Below are 20119 nucleotides of genomic sequence, written 5' to 3' on the forward strand. Positions count from 1 at the left end.
GTGTGTGTGTGTGTGTGTATGTTCCCCCCCTGGAAGTTAGAACTATGACTGCAAAAGGTTACATATACAGAGATATACCAGCATAAAAACATAGTATATCGAGTAGGATTTGTATCATGGGTTTGGGATTAAAAACAGAAGTGTATTTTTTTGGAGTATGTTCCTTAAAATCACACATGTTTTTCTCAAACTTCATCATAGTTTCATAAATGTGTGAACATCATAGAATGGCAGGTAAGTAGTTAGGAATGCTGTAATGTGTTTTATCTCTGTTGGGTGTGCTACCAATACAGCTGCTAAAATAGCCATCATAACAGTAGAACAAAGAGCTCAAGAATACTGTTCTCCACATACAAAATGAGATGTCAGGTGTACTGTCAAATCATCTCCCAGCTTTTAACTGTAATCACATTAAACACAACAGAGTGTGAAGAAAGAGGATAGAAGATATTGAGTATACTGCTTCCATTTTCAACAACTCTTGTGTGTGAGAAAGCTTTTCCCCAATTCGAGGTTGTTGATATGAGTACTACAAACATTGTCTCTCAGTGGAAGGATGATATGCAAAATTTAAGTGATGCTGATTTCTCCAGGACTGTATGCTGCACATCAAAGTTGTGATTGCTAATAACAGCTCACAGATATCATTTAGTAATTTCACTGATATTTCCTAGAATTATGTTACTGTGTTTCTGGTTATCTCATCCACTTGCCAGATTGCTGAAGATTCAGATATATGAATTTTTCATATGCTTTTTTGCGTGATTATGAGAAGTTATTTTTTTTTTTTTTGCTGTGATTGAAGAGCTTAAATTGCATATGAAAAGTTATTTCATGCTGTCATGAAGAGCTTAAGTTGCAAGTATATGAAAACAGTGCTTATGAAATTATTTGGACCTGGCAGATCTGAAATAAGTGGTTTTCTTATAACAGAACTTCAGAGTTTGTACCGTTTTGATAATGGGATAGCGAAGTCAAGAGAAATGCAGTGTGCGTATAGTTTTGATGGGGGAACTTTTGGAAGACTGAGATTGAGGTGGAAAGATGTCATAATTGATGTTATAAAAGTAGGCTGTGAAGATTTACTGAGGAACTGGTATTGGGCTTTTGTTATGCCAGCAGACATTAACCTTCAGAGAGTGTTACTGCAGTCATTCAGTCAATAAGCCATTCCTTAGCTACATATAGCCACAATGGGTAACTGATAATGATAAGACATTTTAAACCATGGGATTCCTGTAGAATGTGGTTAGGAAAATTAAATGCATTAATTTTTTAAATTGGAATGAATAAAGTACCTTATTTTAATGACAGTAAATTATTTACATAATGTTGAAAAAGAGAAATGATAGTGTATAAATATGTACAGAAATGCTAGAAATTAATAATCTAACCCATTTGACCCTCTCTCAAAATATTCCTAAAATAGTGAATATGGGGGTGAAAATGCAAAAGAAATGCTTTTTCATTTCCAATTGAATGAAGTCAGATGATGCAGTGAAAGGAGAAGATTATTTCGTGATAAGGACAAAAGCTAATGGCTCAGTATATGGTAATGGATGCCTGTTTGACTTCAGTCAAAATATCGCAGCCATCAGGTTAAATAAAAAAAGGGTCTCTAAAGCATGAATTGAATTTTGATTTATATCACTCCTGTATGGATGAAACAATAGGAAGCTGGAGGAAATTTCACAGTGAGAAGCTTCATAATATTGTCACATGTTAGATTGACTCTTGACAGGGTTTTGGATTGGATATTGGATTTATTGACTACTTAACAGATTGTAATTACAAATAACTATAATACTACTATAGCTAATCTACACAGACTTTACAAAATCACACCCTTTTCCAGCTTTCAGTGCCTTCACTAGTAGTTTCCTAGTAACGGTTTCTAACAACGGCTGTTCCTCTGCTTCTGGACTCAAGTCATCTCTGATTGCCAGCTACCTTTCAACTGCCTCTTTTCTTCACTAGTCTCATACAGAACTGATTTTGTTCCCCAGTTGTCTTCCTTATAACTCCTTGGCATGGCCCACGCAGACAACACCGTTCATTCTTGTATCCATTGCCACTGGAACGTTTTTACCTAGCCGTTCCATAGCAGCGGCCATCTGTTATTAAAAATCTGTTGCCTAGCAAAGGGTGTTGTTCCTCTGTTTCATGGCCATTGCTTAGAAACGAATGTTGTTTCAGAGCTGTTCACTAGCAGCAGCTGTTTCTCAGCCTCCACAGTTCTTGAGTTGAGCAAATATGTCACAATAGATACTCCTCAACAATTCTTATTAGAAGGATCAAACCAGGGAGGATGAGGTGGACATGGTATATAGCTTTAATGCAAGAGACCTACATACAAAGTTTAGTTACGTAGATAAATGTGAAGGAACGAGACCACTAGGAAAACCTAGATTTAGATTGAAGGATAATATTAAAATAGATCTTAAAGAAATAAGATGGGACAGTGTGGACTGGACTCATTCAGCTCAGGATAAGAGACAGTGGTAGGCTGTTGTGATCATGGTAGTTAACCTCAGGGTTCCTTAACATGCAGGGGGAATTTCTTGAGTGGCTGAGCAACTGCCATCTTCTCAAAAAGGTTCATGATATGTTGTCATTACAATGCACCCAGCCAAAAAAGGACACATCACAAGACACAGTATACACAAAATATAGGAAGAACGACTCCCGTAGTGGAAGAATGATATAATACGCGAATTTGAAATAAGATGTATAAGATGATAAATCTTAACAAATTTTAATATATATAAATTTTATTATAGTACATGAAGAATATACATTTTAAATCATTTTATAAATGACACATGATGGCGAGCAGTGCAATAGTTTAACGTAAATAACGCACCTGACGATGGCATAGTGATGCCGAAACATGTAGTGAAGTGACATGTGAGATTATATGCACTAGAAGATGGTCAACACATACATATCATGGACGAGAATCAGTGCAACAGGACGCTAAAATACAACATTCTCAAAAATGACTTTGCTCTGTGGAGTTAGTTATCAGTTCAATATAACACCTGTTTTATTTATATGATTCTAAAATCAAACATGTTTGGTTCCTCAAAAAACTGTACATGGCAAAATAACATAAGTTCAAGTTCTTATAAAAATTATTTTAAATGTTTATAAGAACATATTTTGGTGTGAATATTAATGAAATACAGAGTAAAATATTTCTGATGCTGTATAATGTCACATGTTTAAATTGACCATCTTTGGAGCAGTAGATTTGTATTAGCTATAAATGCATATGAAGCTGTTACGCAAAACCACAAAGAATGCATCCCAGAAATATATGTACTGCTTTGGAGTACAGTGCTTCACTCTTGTTTGTCTGTACACAGTTCAGACCATGCTAGAATATAAATATTGTTAGAAGGTAGTACTGTTCATTTCAGTAATGGACAATAAAATTCATAGGATCTATCTTGGAGCACTATCATGTGCTGATTTGTAGAGACTGAAGCTCTTGGACTTAAGTTGTGTTGGAAAAGGGAAAGGCTCATACTTCTTTTAACTGCAATTGATATTTGGTTAGTCAGAAGTCATCCATTAGAAAGTTACATTAGTGGATTTCTACTGCTGAAGAGGCTGGATTGTAATGATGTTTCTGTGTGTGTATTAAACATATCCTTCAAAGAGAGCAATACGTCAGTTTGATACATACTGGTACATTGGTGTCTGGCCGAAGTATGAAGGACATGAAACATATAGGAAATGGATTTGTTGGCTAATATTTTTCATAATCTTGCCTTTGTTTAATATAAGCTAGATCAGATTCATTGCTGCAAAGCTTCATATTTAGCCCACAAAATGGAAGGGGGGTGGAATTGCATTTGTTAATCATCGAGACCAAACTGTGTGATGACTCCTATTCTGCAAGTCCAGAAAATATCTCACTTCATTGCTGAAATGGAAAATAATATCATACAAGTTCTGAAGTTTTCATGGTGGGCAAAATTTATATTGCAGTGTTCTGAGTTACATACATACATACATATTTATTTCATTCCAGAGATCTACAATTGGCAGTGCTGCCTTGAGATATAGAACATGTCAATAAAAAGTACATTTAAAATGATAAATTGTTAAAAATTAAATATCCAAGACATTTAAAAAGGCCACATATAATTGTAGTACATTAACAGTTGTAGAACACAAACAAGTAACACATCAAACCAAATCACAGACACGACACCGAAACAAACAACATCAAAAATCAGGTGCCATTCACAACAATTATAAACAAAACCGACAGATAATATTATATTCTAAATGTGACAAATAATAGGCGCAATCTTTATCTATAGGAAGCACAATCATTCCTTGATTTCCATTCATAATAGTCATGTAAGGAATAAAAAGAGCCCACCTGCAAAAATTTTTTTAGGGAATATTTGAATTTCTTAATGTCCTCTGACAAGCTTTTAATTCTACATGGCAAGTTGTTAAATATCCTAATCCCACTATAAAACACTCCCTTTTGCACTTTAGTCAGTTTACAGGTTGGATAATGTAAATCTAAACCCCGTCTAGTGTGCATGCCATGAATATCTGAATTTGTTACAAACTTGTCCATATTCTTAACCACAAAAACAGATATTGAGAAAATATATTGTGAATAGAATGGAAGAATGTTTAATGCTTTGAAAATTGGTCGACAAGAGTCCCTGTTACCCGCTCTCATTATTATTCTAACTATTCTTTTTTGAATTATGAAAATTTGGTCACTATTAGATGAATTACCCCAGAATATTATACCATATGACATGATAGAATGGGCATAGGCATAATAAGTCATCAATTACAGGAGGAAATTAAAAGGAGACTGAATTTGGGTAATGCTTGCTACCATTCAGTCCAGAACCTTTTGTATTCTCGTCTGCTGTCTAGAAACCCAAAAATAAGAATTACAAAACTATAATTTTGCCTGTGGTTTTGTATGGGTGTGAAACAGGTGAGATTATGTGCACTAGAAGACAGTCAATACATACACATCATGGATCAAGGGGCAATTTAGAACTTCACTCTAAATTTGCAAATATGAATTGCTTCTAGTGCGGTGTTTAAAATGAAATGCATAACATACAATAATCCCTCAAAATGTAACTGAACCATTTAATGTGTTAATGTAACATTTGCACAATGCAAAATCCATGCAGCTATTTACAGTGGTTGATCAGACTGAAATATCTTGTTTGATGGCCAGGTCATTAATTTCCTTTTTCCTGAAAGTGAATCAGTGATAGAAATTGAATACTTCTAAAAAATTCATCATGTACAGAGCTTCATGATTCTACATTTTATTGTAGTGAGTCTGCTAGATTCAGAAGTGTTATTGATTATTAACATTGTTATAGCATTTTACTGTTAAGCTTCAGTAATGTGTTGTATTCAGTATTCTGTAGTTCCACAGATCCCTACTGGCTTATCAAAGCCATCCAATATAGAACTCATCACCTTACAACTACATTCATAAAGGAAATAATAATTATACATAATTTAGTAATTTAAAAGGCATACAGGACTCATCAGCTTGACAGTAATATCTTATTGAAAACATAGCTTAAAATATATAAATGTATATCATAAGAGGTTAAACAGTTCCGTCAAGTGTGACTAGTAAAGATTTGTCTTATTTCAATCCTTCATCCCTTGCATGTTTCGGTCTTTACAGACCATCCTCAGAGGAACATCAAGACAATCGGAAGCCACTGTTACAATATGTTTTTGAATGCTAAAATATATACATATAATGTTAATAAAATACAGTGGTTATAAAATCTAATGCTTTAACAACTACAGTGGCTGTCTTAATATGTTACAATTAGTTTGTTAAGATTTTTATTGGAAAGGTGAAACGCTGTACCATGGGACTGCTCGGGACAAGCACCCTTGAAGGAGGGGAGCAGATGTAGGAAGATGAAAGGGAAACACCATTAGGCTCCTCGGGATGAACAACCTTAAGAAGGGAGCAATGTGACGTGCCGCCAAAAAGCCGGGCGAAAAGACGTCCATTGATAGGCAACGGCTGCGATAAACATATATACTTCAGTGAGAACGCAATACCAGCAGGGCGTTGCCTAGAAAGAGCTTAAACAACAAATGTATTTCCCCAGAAATGGAAGGATATCCATGGAAACGAATACTACCAGCAGATAAAACTGAACCCTTGAACATGGTGTGCTCTGTTCAGTCTGATTGCACATTATAAGAGTCCAGCTTCGACGAGACCAGTCGGTTTTTAGTGTAGCTCTGACTAGAGCAGAAGCAAGCTCGCGTCCAATAAAGGACAGAAGACAGGTAAGTCGCTGGCTTCGGAGGCCTGGGTTCAATCCCAGGTCTGGTCAAGTGAGATTTGTGGCGGACAACTGGCGCTGGGGTATGCGGCTTTTCTCAGAGTACTTCGGTTTCCCCTGCCAATCTTCTTTTAACCAAATTCTCCATCATAATCACCTGGGGCAGCTACAGTAGGCCAGTCAGTGGCCGCCGTGCTGAGTGGACCCAAATGGACTCCACCCCCCACTATGCAAATTAAAAAAAAAAAGGACAAGACGCTTCATCAAGATTAACAGTGCAAGTAATTGTGATAGTGAAGTTGTGAATAGTTGTACTTGTGAGTGTAAAAGATTTTCCATCAAACATCTGAGCCAAATCTGAGACCCACCTGAATTTACTTGCGGCGTTACATCTCTGTCTCAGATCCCCACCATAATTCTGATAATTCTTTTTTGTAGTCTAAAAAATATATTGCTATACTAGCATTTCCCCAAAATATTAGTCCATAAGTCATGATCGATTGAAAATAGGAAAAATATACCATCTTCAATGATTTGTGGGACAAGAATGGCTTGACTGTTCTAATCCCGAAGCAAGCTGAACTTAGTTTGGACACAACTCTATCTATATGAGTCTTCCAGAAAATGTGTTGTTCAATGTTAGTTCAAGTAATTTTGTATTACAAATATTAACTATTTTCTTGTTCCCATGCATTATATTTAAATCAATTAAAACTGTGGTCTTAGTTATAAATTGCATAGTGTCTGATAGACATTTAGTGACTATAAACGAATGGTGAACCATCTATTTATATCTTGAAAAACTATGTTAACGCTATTAAAATTTATAAGGTTAAGACAAGTAATGGTTACACTAGTGTCCAGAAATAGAATGATTTCTGCATTATCACTTATTGCTTTTTGTAAGTCATTAATGTAAAGTAAAAAAGCAGTGGACCAAGTATTGATCCCTGTGGGACATCATTCAGTGATTGGATGCCATGTCTCATCTCTGTGCTCAGTGTAGGAACAATTAAAGAACTATGGTTTTCCCGTGATAATTTTGCTAGTTTTGACATGACGGGTAGCATGATTCATATGTCTGAAATAGTCCATGAAATAATCCAGCACAAGTAATTAGACTTAATGAACTTCAGTATTTCAGGTTCTATCTTCTAAAATTAAAAAAAAAAAGTAATTTCATATTTCCCCAGACAGTGTCAAATACTGTATTATAGTGATGTAATAGAATTTTTTTCTGTGTACAGTGTTGATTCCTTGCATAATGTTTTGCATAGTAGTGCAATATACGTGTATAACTGACTTAACTCCCTGGATCAGAGTCCTTCTTCAGAAACTGATACTTGCACAGCTGGTCAAGAAATTCTCCACTTTTTATGGAACCATAAGGTTCATTACCATGTTCACAAGAGTGTGCCACTAGTCCCTGTCCTTAGTCAAATATGGATCCAATCCATCCCCTTATATATTGAGACCCATTTTAATATTATTTGCCCATTACTGTCATTTTAATATTCTCCCATCAGTGCTGAGATCTCCCAGCAAAGTCAGCTATTGGATTAATACAGTAAAAGTATGAAGTACATGTACTTCACATGTTAAGGACTCTAGACTCTAGGAAAATGTGTGATGTAGAAGAGCTTTCATGTAGCAGGATGAAATATTTTCAACATTTGAGAAAAGTAATAACAGACAAACTGGATACCAGCATAGTTTGTTTGTTTCATGCAGGGGCATGGATTCAGACTGTGGCTATGGCACCTGAGTAGCTACTGTGCTCATAAGAAATTTATGTGGATGTTCGCCATATTTGTATGAATATTGGTATATTTCTGAATTCAGAGTAAATGGGAGAATATGTCGTGCCAAGAAGTCAAATAAATACTGGACACCTATGTCAGATATAATAGCTTCTTTGGAAGGTTTGACAGGTGACTTGTTAAAACAGGAAGCAAAATGACTTAGAGCTATTTATATTTTGGTTAGCCCTGCACTAATGAAACGCATGTTGTGTGTTGTAGGGCCGCATGCCATTTGTGAGAACAATGAGCATGGAGCAACGCTGGCAAGATTTGGCCAATTTGCTGAGTCTGCCAGGCCCAGGAGATGGTTCAGCCATGTCACACCCTTTTGCACATCACCACCACCATCACCACAACTACAGTGGAGGACCAAGCAGTGCATACACACCTGACAACACACGTGGAGTACTGCTGCACAATGCTACACTTGCACCCCCCATAGGAGATCTCAACAACACCACGCCATATCCAAATATGAGTGAGTAGCCTCTTATTACAGGTTGTTCAGCCATATCCCCTTATAGTGATTAGGTCTTATATGTTTAAAAGTACATATTTTCTTTCACTTTTCAGATATTGATAAATTATATTATTGTTTGATTTATTTGTAATTTTTTTCTATAAGGTTTCAGAACCGGAAAGGTAGATTCCTCCCATCTCTCCTCTTTCTCCATCCCCACTCACATACAGATGCACAAAGTGTTGTACTCTCTTACACAACCAGTGTTTGTACGTAAGTCTTTACAGATTACACATGTGTGCGTATGTGTGTGTGTGTATTTTGCTGATATATTTACATACTGAAGTAGTTTGCTGTATGTTTATTATGTTTACTAATTGAATTTACTAATGCTCTATAGTCTCAATACTGACAGCATCATAATGACCAATTTAAAAAATTTTTAATGTAAGTTTTATGTTTTTAATTATTAGTATAAAAGATACCTAATTACATACAGTTAGGGATGTTGTACATAAAATTTTATTCTCATGTTGAAGAAAATTAATTTTTTTAAGTTCTGTTATTAAACATGATAAGCTGACTGGCAAACTTAATGTGTGTGCATTCATACATCATTATGTGTGTACATTTATGTCTGTGTTAATATCAGTCTGATGATGACCTAAAGGTTAAAACATGTTTCCAGGTAAAGGACAAGTAAAGGAATAAGCAAGAAACAAATTGTATGTATTTTTTATTGGTGCCCCCCCCCACCAAATGTCTCCCTTAATATATATTCTGTCCAATCTTAAACTGTTAGAAATATTTAGCAGTGGAAGCTCTTGGTTGATGACTATGTGGGGAAATAGTCTGACATATATTACGCATGTAAACATCTTCCAAGTAGAAGTCGTTTTTGTATTTATTGAGAAAAAGAATGAGAATCAAATGTTGATGTCATTTGTGAAGTTTTAAGTAGTGTTTGCATCATACATGATGTAACAGCTAGTGTATAGCCTGGCAAAGTATGCAGAAGGATTGTCTCTGTATGTTTAGCACTGAATTTGACCTTTGTTATCAGTTAAGGAGTAAAAAACTGTAAAATATTGTCACATGTTGGGTATATAACGCGACAAATAACTTCACGCCTTATTGGATATAGCGAATTTTATTTCACATTTGCTCTTACAATCACACAATTCACAGATTCACAATTACTGCTATCTGCAGTATTGCAATTACTAGACTGCAAATGCTAGGCTACAGTTGACTGGTTGACTTCCTGGCTAACTCGTAACTGCTGCCTTGAGAACACACTTTGACGACTGATACTCTTAAGTCACTCTGTAGGCAGTGTAGTGCTCTTATAAACCCTCAGCCGGACAACGGGAAAACAGTTACGTAATAGGCACCACTGTTGTCTGACGCCGTGTTTGCCTGTTACATAATGGGTACCGCTGTCATTACCATCATCTCTAGCAACCACTGTTTACCCGCTTTGCTTAGCAACCGCTGGTTACTCGCTTTGCATAGCGACCAGCGTGCTGGGACTTGGCTCACTTCAGCTCCGCTCGGCATGTCATGGCTGTCGGGGAGGGAGGGGCGTCATCCATAGCGCAACACGTCACAATGCTCCATCCTTAAGGCTGTTCATCCCGAATAACCTAACGGTGCACCCCCGTTCCTTTTCTTCCAAGGATGTGCTTGGTGGGTCTCCTGTTGCTTCGGCTACTCCTCGCAGCGACTATTATCCGGCCGTTACAACCGCTCCCCTCTTCAGACCAGCTCGTCTTGAGCGGTTTCCTTCTAACTTGCCTAGAAGATGCAGTTGTTTCACATTCACCCCTTCACTTTCGCCCATGGCACATTCACTCTCTCGGGAGGCGGGTGCTTCTATTTTACCGGCTCCTCTTCTGTGCTCTGCTTCTTTTTCGTTTTGAGGGGGTCGACACCTCCACAATGTCCAGTCCTTGATCAAGTCTTTCTTCGGAAGTTCCTCATGTCGACGTAACGGTACTTGATGTGTTGTTTGCACTTGCTGATGTCATCGTTCTTCCTGGTCTTCCCGCCACTTGCTGGCACGAGACCGTGGCACCAAGTCCTTTCTCCAGCATCCAAAGGTTCCCTGGGGAGTTTCCTTCTTGAAGGCATTTCTCCAACGTCATGCCACTGTCGCGCAATGGGATATCTTACTGCAGGTGGCAGCCGACTTCATCCGGGATTCATAATGTCCCGGGGTCCAACATTTCCTGAAGATGTTCCTCCGACGCCATGCCACTGTTGCATGGTGGGACACGTTCCTGCTGGTTTTCGTCTGCCGTGCCATTTCCGCACGGCAGCTCGTCCCTCTGCGGGCTACGGCCAACTTCTTCTGGGGTCCACAATTTTCCCGTGTCAGATTCTTCATATTTCGTCGCTTGTTTCGGTCCCTATGCCTTTTCTTCTTCGGTTATCCGACCGGCATTACTTCAGCATCTTCTGCTGGTACCTCTTGTTGTTTTGCCTCCTCAGGTTTCCTGTCCACTGAGGCCGGCTTTTCATCTTCTGGACGTGCCTCCATTTCTTGGCAGGCCATCATCACTCCGACCGGTATTACTATGGGATCCTCTTGTTTTTGTGCCGCTGCAGGTTTCGTGTCCGTCAAGGCCGGCTTTTCTTCTAGTAGACGTGTCTCCATTTCTTGTAAGGCTATCGTCTTTTCCTCTGTTTCGGGGTGAAATGCGTACAAAATCTCCGTGCGGCTGTTGCCCATTACCTCTCGCATGGCTTCCGTCCTTGCTTGGATAGCTCTTGTTTCTGTTTGGGTGGCTTCCGTTTCTGGGACCAACTCTTCTCGCATGGCGGCCATCTTCTCTCGCCAGGCTTTCCACCTGCCGTCAGCTCTTTCCTCGGCAGCTTCTCTCTCGGCCCTCAATTCTTTCCCGCAAGAATTCCAATAGTTGCTGTGTGTCCATTTCTTTTTCAGGGTAACACTTTATGCCTTCGTAAATTCAGTTATTCGTCGAGGCGTGTTGAAGTTCATATCCCACTTCTGACACCAGTGTCACGTGTTTAGTCGCTGAAGACGCCGTTCGGATTGTTAATTGGGTTATTTAACAACCTACAAGTCTCAGCTACAATTAATTATAACAAAGTTGCGGGGTTTCACACTTTATAACCCTATTCACAATAATCTCTTCACACTGTTGCGGGGTTTCACACTTTATAACCCTTTTCGCAATAATCTCTTCACACCGGTGCAGGGTTTCACACTTTATAACCCTATTCGCAATAATCTCTTCACTCTGTTGCGAGGTTTCACACTTTATAACCCTATTCGCAATAATCTCTTCAGTAGTCTACACATATTCACAGTACGGGAGCTGTGTAGGTGTCCCTGTATCACGCACTCCCAATTACACAATTACACACACGTCCAGTTCTTCTTTCCGCAACTGCTGCTTAGCCGGCTTTTATGCCGTTCACTGTTGCCTGTTGCCCATGTCAAAAGCGGCGTTGCATGCCACGTCACAGCAGGAAGCTGTGCCATGTCACAGTGCGGGGGGGGGGGGGGGGGCACTGACTCACTGCTACGTCCCCGTGGCCAGAGCTGCCATGCCACCTCTTGGGAGGGAGGGGGTGTCCTCCATTGCGCAACATGTCACACTATCTTCTTTCATAATTTATAGCACATTAAATCATTATTAACATGTTATAACTCATGACTTACATGTCTGTGTTTGTTAGAATTTAAGTACTTCTCATTTTAATTGTTGTGGGCATTCCCCATAATCACCATCCCTTATTGCCATATTACCTATATTGTGTTACTAGTGGCAGCATAAGGATGATAATTTAGTAAAAAAACAGTTATTTTTACTATAACATACTATCAGGCCTGAAGTTTTTATTTTTCTATTTGGTTATTTTTATGTTGACCTTTATGCAACCAGTGCACATGCACTTTGGCATGAGCATAAGTGAGCAGAAATACACATAAACTCATAGCTCATACATACATACATACATACATACATACAGACATATGTACATACATACATACATCTGCATTTCAGGATATTCATAAGTGTAATCTGCACTGAATATGAAACATATCACAAGCTTTACAAACAACAGTACATCTTTACAATTCTAACATGCCATATCACAATAACAAACAAACATAAATGCAAACAGCTTGCATCTAAATATATACATAAAATACAGATTATATTTACACTTAATGTCTATATTGATGCCTACTGTGGGACATCCATCAGTCAGCATGCACTCCCCCTCTATTCCTTAGCTGTTGATCCCGACAGAAGAGCAAAAATTCATCAACAGTACATGACGGATTATGTATTAGGACATCCCTTATTTCTTTTATAAACTATTTTTTATCATGTACTAAATCAGTTAAATAGTCGGGCAGACTGTTAAATATTTTTATACTCATGCAATGGACCCCTTTCTGCCTCATTGCAAGATGTGATTGTAGGACATGTAAATTTCTTTCGTGTCTTGTCAGTCTCTCATAAGGCCTCTGACACTTGTCAAATGACACTAGACCCTTCACTGAGTAACTTCCTACACTTTGGACCCTTGAAAGCAGCGCTCACTGGAATCCACTTTCATATTGGTGAAGATGTAAAGTGTGTGAGGCAAATTGGTTGTGTGAGCTATTCAGAATTCCCCCCTCCCCCGATAATGGACTTTACAGTAATTTTCATTGTGAATTTAGTTTGGCACTTTAACCAGAAGGTACTGGGTATGACTTATAGTTCTCAGTGCATCATCTCTGTCCAGTACAATAGCTCTTTTTTCTACTGAACTCTTGTCTAGCTGAGATAGTTCATTTATCTCTTCATAAATTTATGAAAAAAGATATTAATAAAAATGATGAATCCCTCTTTCAGCCTTGTGTACGCACACAAGTATCTTGTAAGAGTTCTGAATGTTTTTCTGAATCTGAGTATCACCATTATTATACCAGAAATTAACAGGTAAATAAGAAGACTGCAATAATTTAATGTTAGGAACTCCTCATCGATGAATACACAATTTATGCTTTGTATAAGAAAGTAGTAATTATACAGTGAAATGCAGAAAAGAAATGACTGAGTAGTGAAAAAACCAGAAAACTTCTTTCAAATCTGTATAAGTTCCCTTTTCATCTTTCCATATTCACCCGTAGCCTAGTTGCAGTTCATCTCACAATTTTGTGATGGCGGTGGAGTTTACTCTCATTTGCAGTATCTTTGTTGATTTTTCTTTAAACAGTATACAGGTTTCATTTTAAAAGAGCACTCCAAGGCCGATCTGAATAATTCTCTGTTTTGAACTCTTAATGTGAACAACTTGCTCTGTCTCTTATAAATTTTTTTAACGCAACAGCAGAACTGCCTTAGAGAAGCAGATTTGTCTCCCTCTTTACCTTCATGCCTGGACTTTTTTTCCCTCCTTGATTATAATTCTGCAGTGTGTTGTGCTTATGTTGGCGAACAGTCTGTGTGAGAGTCAAACTGATAGGAATTGTGTGTGGCTTCAGTGCAAAATTATTTTTGAAGAATGGGTTTATACCCTTTTTCTGTAATTGAGGTGGTAATGTTGTTTGTACACTTCAAATAAATATTTGTAATTCTTATTGCAGGTGGTTCTTCAAATTTGGGTTCAGCTGTAGCCACTTCTATGAATTTAACTAATAGTAGCGAACCTATGGGAGATGGTGGTCCTAATGGGGCATACAAGATGGAAGGGCCTCATGACATGATGTATCCTTATCAGGTGAGAGTTTCAACAGTTTTGTTTTTTAATTAGTATATTTTTAAAGTGCAAATATTGTAATGTCCTTGTCAGATGAGCACACCAACAGGCTAAGTAGCCTACTTCAGAAAGTACAAGTGCTTTTGTCAGCGAAGAGCAAAAACACAATCTGGATAACCTGAAGTAAGTCACTTTTAACAAGGTGCTAAATGTTCAGTGTATGGAGTGATTATGAAAGAAGTTTAATTGTTTCTGACTTCCGTAAAGGGCAGAGAATTTGTTGACTGGCTGAGCAACTATTAAATTTTCAAGAGGGAACCAGTACCATGAATATAGTTACTTACATAATTGTTTATGGCCGCCTCTGTGGTCTAGTAGTCAAGAGTTCCTGGCTACAGATGCAGAGGTCCCGGCGCTACGAGATTTCTGAGTACTGGGTCTGGAACGGGGTCCACTTGGCATCGTGAGGATAATCGAGGAGCTACTTGAATGGAAAAGTAGCGTCTCCAGTCTAGGAAACCGAAATTAACGGCCATGGGGATTTCTTGCGCTGACTACGTGACACCCTCTATCCACTAAAGTTGGCATTAACTTCGCCGACAAGCGGCGGTCACTCGGTCAGTATAGTTGACTTGTGGACTAAAGCAACGGAGTTTGTTTTGACATAATTGTTTGCACATAAGCGTCTTCTCTTGAGGCTGACGTTGAACACCAATTAAAAGTAAGGAGTATGCCAGCTCTCAGATTCTCATTGCATTGAATTTTAAAATTACTGTCTTCTGTATTTTGTCACCGTGTTGTGTGGCAATAGACTTCATGTCATCACATTGCAGAAGGTTGTAATCGTAAGAGTAAGCAGATTATTATATCAGTGGATGAAGTGCTTACTGCTCAATTGCCATTCCATTATGTATGCACAAAGGATTATCCATAAACCAGAGCAAGTCTGGGGACAAGTTAGATCATTTGGAGCCCACCAATTTTTATAACAGTTTTCAGAGAATGTTAATATAGTGTGAGCAGAAACCTCACTTAATAATTTGTACAGGCCTATATAACTGAGTGCTTTATTGAGTCTGTTACATTTTACGCTTCAGGATGTTGGAGTTCAACTCCCTGGTCCAACACTCCTTCATCCCACTTAAATTACTGTTTCCAAAACATGTCTTTTATGTATTGCACCTAAACATTTTCATTATACTTGTACATATCTCTCGCCTATCCAGTGGGGACAGGTGGTGCTTTACCAAAGGGTAAGGCAACCAGGGTATGAAACTGTCTTCTAATTGCTAATTGCAAATCATCTGAATTTATTTATGCTTCATTCTCATGCTATCTTACTGTCCTCTCACATTCCTCCTTATATTTATCATGTATATTCCTATTTTCTGCTAGTTCTCTTTATTCTTGCACATTGCTATCCTCCAAATACTCATATATCCCTGAATCTCCTGTCCAGAATCTCATCCCTCCAAATCCTCGTTCCTCTGAACCATAGTATGTGGCTCCAGTCTTCCTGATAAATGACACAAATTCCGTCCCAAGTGCAAACAATATATATTATATGTCTTTGATCTTGTTCTTTCTACACTACATGTTTCGGCCTCTATCGGCCATCATCAGGTGTATACTCTTAACGTTGCTGCCACACTGACCCCAGTCTAAAATTTAACATTTAAAAACACAATGTCATATTCTTCGTATTATCAACATCTACATCGTTGATATATGTCTGGTATGTAGATTATGTTGCACACGTCAAATTTGATATTCTTGTAGTAGCACTTTAAAAATCTTTAGTTATGATGTTTTTCAAAACCTTTTAAAATTTTTTCTCTAAATTTTAAATTTAAAATTTAAAATTCTTAGGGTTACACGCCCTATGTCTAAGTGCTGGAGCGGCTAGTTCTTGTTTTCACACTGTACAGGTGTTATTTAATGTAGTCTTCTTGTGTGGTTGCNTTTGACGTGTGCAACATAATCTACATACCAGACATATATCAACGATGTAGATGTTGATAATACGAAGAATATGACATTGTGTTTTTAAATGTTAAATTTTAGACTGGGGTCAGTGTGGCAGCAATGTTAAGAATATACACCTGATGATGGCCGATAGAGGCCGAAACATGTAGTGTAGAAAGAACAAGATCAAAGACATATAATATATATTGTTTGCACTTGGGACGGAATTTGTGTCATTTATCGTGTAGAGTGCAACAGGATGCTTAAATATAATATTGTATCCAGTCTTCCTCTTTGCTACATAAGGCATAAGCCCACTAATCATTGCTCCCGATGCCCTTCAGTCTCCAAACCCCTATTTTCCACCATACTGTTTCTCTTGTGACCCTCCGTACTTAGTTCTGTATATGCATCCTTCCACCAGTTGCTCTGAAAACTCTTATGTACTGTCTGTGAACTCCTTCTTATTGTCAATTTCAGGGTGTGACTATAGATGGGGCTTGGATTGGTGAGTGGATTTATTGACCACTTACATGCACCACTTGGAACTACAAGTAATTACAGTGCTATCTCTAGTCTTCACACTATACAAATCACCACACCACCCTCTAAGCCATTTTCCAGCTTGCTGTCTTGAACATCCATTCTCTAGCAACAGCTTTGACGGTGGAAATTCTTCAACCTCCCACACCCATGCCTTTACTGTCTGGTGAACATAACTGAACTCTTGTCAACTGTCAACTCAGCTATACCGCCATTTCTTCTCAGCCTCGCTTGTAGAGCTCAGCTGCACTGCCAACCTTCAACTGAACTCTCTCACTCACCAGCCAACTACTTCACTTCACTTCCCTCAACTCAGCTGAACTGAACTCACTCAGTTAGTCCTTGCTATATAGCCCCTGGGGCAGACCCAGCAGAAAGCACCCCCATTTCCATTATAACTATATTTTATGCATCTCGTTTCCTCAGGAATGTGTTTATTGAGCCATTACCAAGCAACGCGTATTCCTTCACACAATTGTTGCATAGCAACAGTACCACACATTACAGTCTTAACTGTCGAATTTTATCGCTGTATCAACACATAATTTACTTATTCTTATTCAGATGTTCTTATTACCTTTCCTTCTGCTCTTCCAAGTACTGTCATGTTCATAGTTTCCAGTTTCTATTAGTTTTGTCCATGCTGTTATCCCCCCCCCCCTTCTTTTGCTGTCATAGCGTTTGCCCAAAAGGATTTGTCTCATCTGTTGCCCACAGTTTTAACTAGTATTTCATTACTCTCAAATACTTTCTCCTTGCTGTTTGTCCTCCTCAGTTCCTTCACACAAACATAATATGCTGCTGTTGTTACACCCATATTACTCATTTACATGATAATTAATGTACCTTCCAACTTCCTTCCTTCCATCTTCTGATCCCAGAATTTCAACCCCTGTTATAGTTTTTGACTCTACTAGTGAGGTACATTCGGTGCCCTTGTCAGACATACTTTAATACTATTGAATGTTAATTTCCACATATTTTTATTATTATTATTATTATTATTGCAGGGGGTGGGTTTCCCCATGCACCACGACTAATAGTCTATTGTACGTCCCCCTTTGATATTCTACCAGTCGCCATACCCTACCGGTATTGGTGCGAGCTATCAGCCCCGTTCAGCCAACGAGGTCGGCCCTCGGTACCTCGATACTTCCCCCATCTACCAGAGGCATTGGAAACTACTTGGGCAGGAAACTTGCCTAATTTTGCTCAGAGGTCTCCTAGAGACATGAGGATCTTTTACGTGCCATAAATCTACAACACGGAACCCACGGCTTAAAGTCCCTCCCGGAGGACTTGTTCCCTGAATTTTTCCGCCCTTAAAAATTCCACGACCTCCGCCAGGCTTGAATCCGCGTCCTTTGAGTAATGAGGTGGGAACGTTACCCCTAGACTACGGAGGCCGCTTAATTTCAACATAAATGCTACCTGTTTCATACACATGCATAAAGTAATTGCAAGATAGGCTCAATTGGTAAAGAGGGTTGGACAGCCACAGTTAATTTCTGGCGGGGGCAGTGGGTTTTCTGTTCCTCAGTCTACACTTCTGTAGAGCAAAATCAAATTACAATTAATTTCATTCCAGAGGCTTCTCCTCTGAATGAAGTGGACAGAGCTTACACTTACAACTGACCATTGATAATTTCCATTTGAATTTTCAAAATATATGGTCCTGGGTACCTTTTTCTGCCAGTTACAATACATAGTCTAAGGGTAACATTCCCACCTCATGACTCAAGGTACGCGGGTTCAAACCCGGCGGAGGTCGTGGAATTTTTAAGGGCGGAAAAATTCAGGGAACAAGTCCTCCAGGAGGGACTTTAAGCCATGGGTCCCATGTCATAGATTTACGGCACATAAAAGATCCTCATGTCTCTAGGAGACCTCTGACCAAAATTATTAGGTAGAAAGTTTCCCACTCAAGTAGTTTCCAATGCCTCCGGTAGATGGGTAAGCATCGAGTATTGCAGCCAGTCTCACTGGCTGAACGGGGCTGATAGTGAGCACCAGTACCGGCAGGGTATGGAGACTGGTAGAATATTAAACGGGGATGTACAATAGACTATTAGTCGCAGTGCATGGGGAAACGCACCCCCTCCAACAATAATAATAATAATAATAATAATAATACACTACAAAGAAAGTTTTATTTTGAAATATATACAGACCTGCTTTTGATCTCCACATCCGCATGAGAATGTATTGTCAACATGATTTATGGAAGGTGAATAAATGAAATGAAGGCCTGTGAATAGTTAGTTTTATTTTATTTCTTGAGTGTTGTTTAATGGATGTTTATAAGAGAAATTAATTGTTAATGACAAACAATACATTAAAAATTGTGCATTAAAAAGCAGGTTCGTAATGAGCTACTGGATATGTATGAAAAGAGAAGAAAATATATAATTCTGGGAAAAAATCAAAGAAGCAAAAGAATGTTTTATTGTAGGTTCTCAAAACTTGTATCTAAATTTATTGAATTTTATGTGACACGTAATTGTATCAATATGTATCAACATTTTATAGCCACTCTGTGCTTTAGTGCAATTTTGAGTAAAAATTTTCAAGGGTTATGTAGTTTTGGGGCCTGATTTATATAATACAAACAGTTTCAGGGAACTCAGTCTGGAAGAAGTTAGTTTCATTGGATGGATTCTTACAATGTGTTCAGGTAGAAATAAATGATAAAGGTAAAGCCATTCTTTTGCTTAATTAATTAAACATCGTGCCATGAAGATATATGGGGGAGTGCAGGTATAACTTCACAGTTCTTTACCTCAGCACTAGATCGAGGTGAGTAGTCAGCTTCATGCTCCAGCCGCTTTAAACCTGTGGAAAGAGTCCCTGGTACACATTGGATAGGAGGCCGAATGGGCCTCATAACCTATCGGGTGCTGTGGAACAGAGAAAAATCTATTGCACTGGGCCAGGAATCAAACCCCAGCCCTCCATCCTACAGCACATCACTATACCGACCCCTGGCTCCCAGAACTAATTGACTGAAAGAAGGTGGCCAATGTGGTAATGCTTCTAGCTTGTATTCAGGAGGTGTCCGTTTTGAATCTTGACCAGGACATTGACTGATCTAACAGGATTTCATGATTTTCTTCCATCCCTCCAGACAAATGCTGAAATAGTATCCACTTAGGCCACAACCACTTCCTTCGATATCCTTTAAACTTAATTATTCACCAGTCATCATTCTATTCAGTGCTGTATACTCCCAAGATATTAGTAGGTCCTTAAAATTAGCTTATTGCTGATTTAGTTATATTATTACAGATCCAGACTTTTTT

At 38.5% G+C, this 20119-nt stretch overlaps 1 protein-coding gene across 3 annotated transcripts in view; it reads left to right on the plus strand.

Moving 5' to 3' along the window:
* The window catches only part of LOC111861951 (segmentation protein cap'n'collar), a 279153-nt gene that overhangs the window by 227646 nt on the left and 31388 nt on the right, over window positions 1-20119 (plus strand). For all 3 annotated transcript variants that reach the window (XM_023846943.2, XM_023846942.2, XM_023846944.2), the window contains 2 exons: window positions 8345-8603; window positions 14200-14333. In XM_023846943.2, coding sequence (XP_023702711.1) covers window positions 8345-8603; window positions 14200-14333 — 393 coding nt within the window. The remainder of the gene's footprint in view (window positions 1-8344; window positions 8604-14199; window positions 14334-20119) is intronic.

Source organism: Cryptotermes secundus, unplaced genomic scaffold, assembly GCF_002891405.2.
Source record: "Cryptotermes secundus unplaced genomic scaffold, Csec_1.0 scaffold181, whole genome shotgun sequence".
Lineage (NCBI taxonomy): Eukaryota > Metazoa > Arthropoda > Insecta > Blattodea > Kalotermitidae > Cryptotermes > Cryptotermes secundus.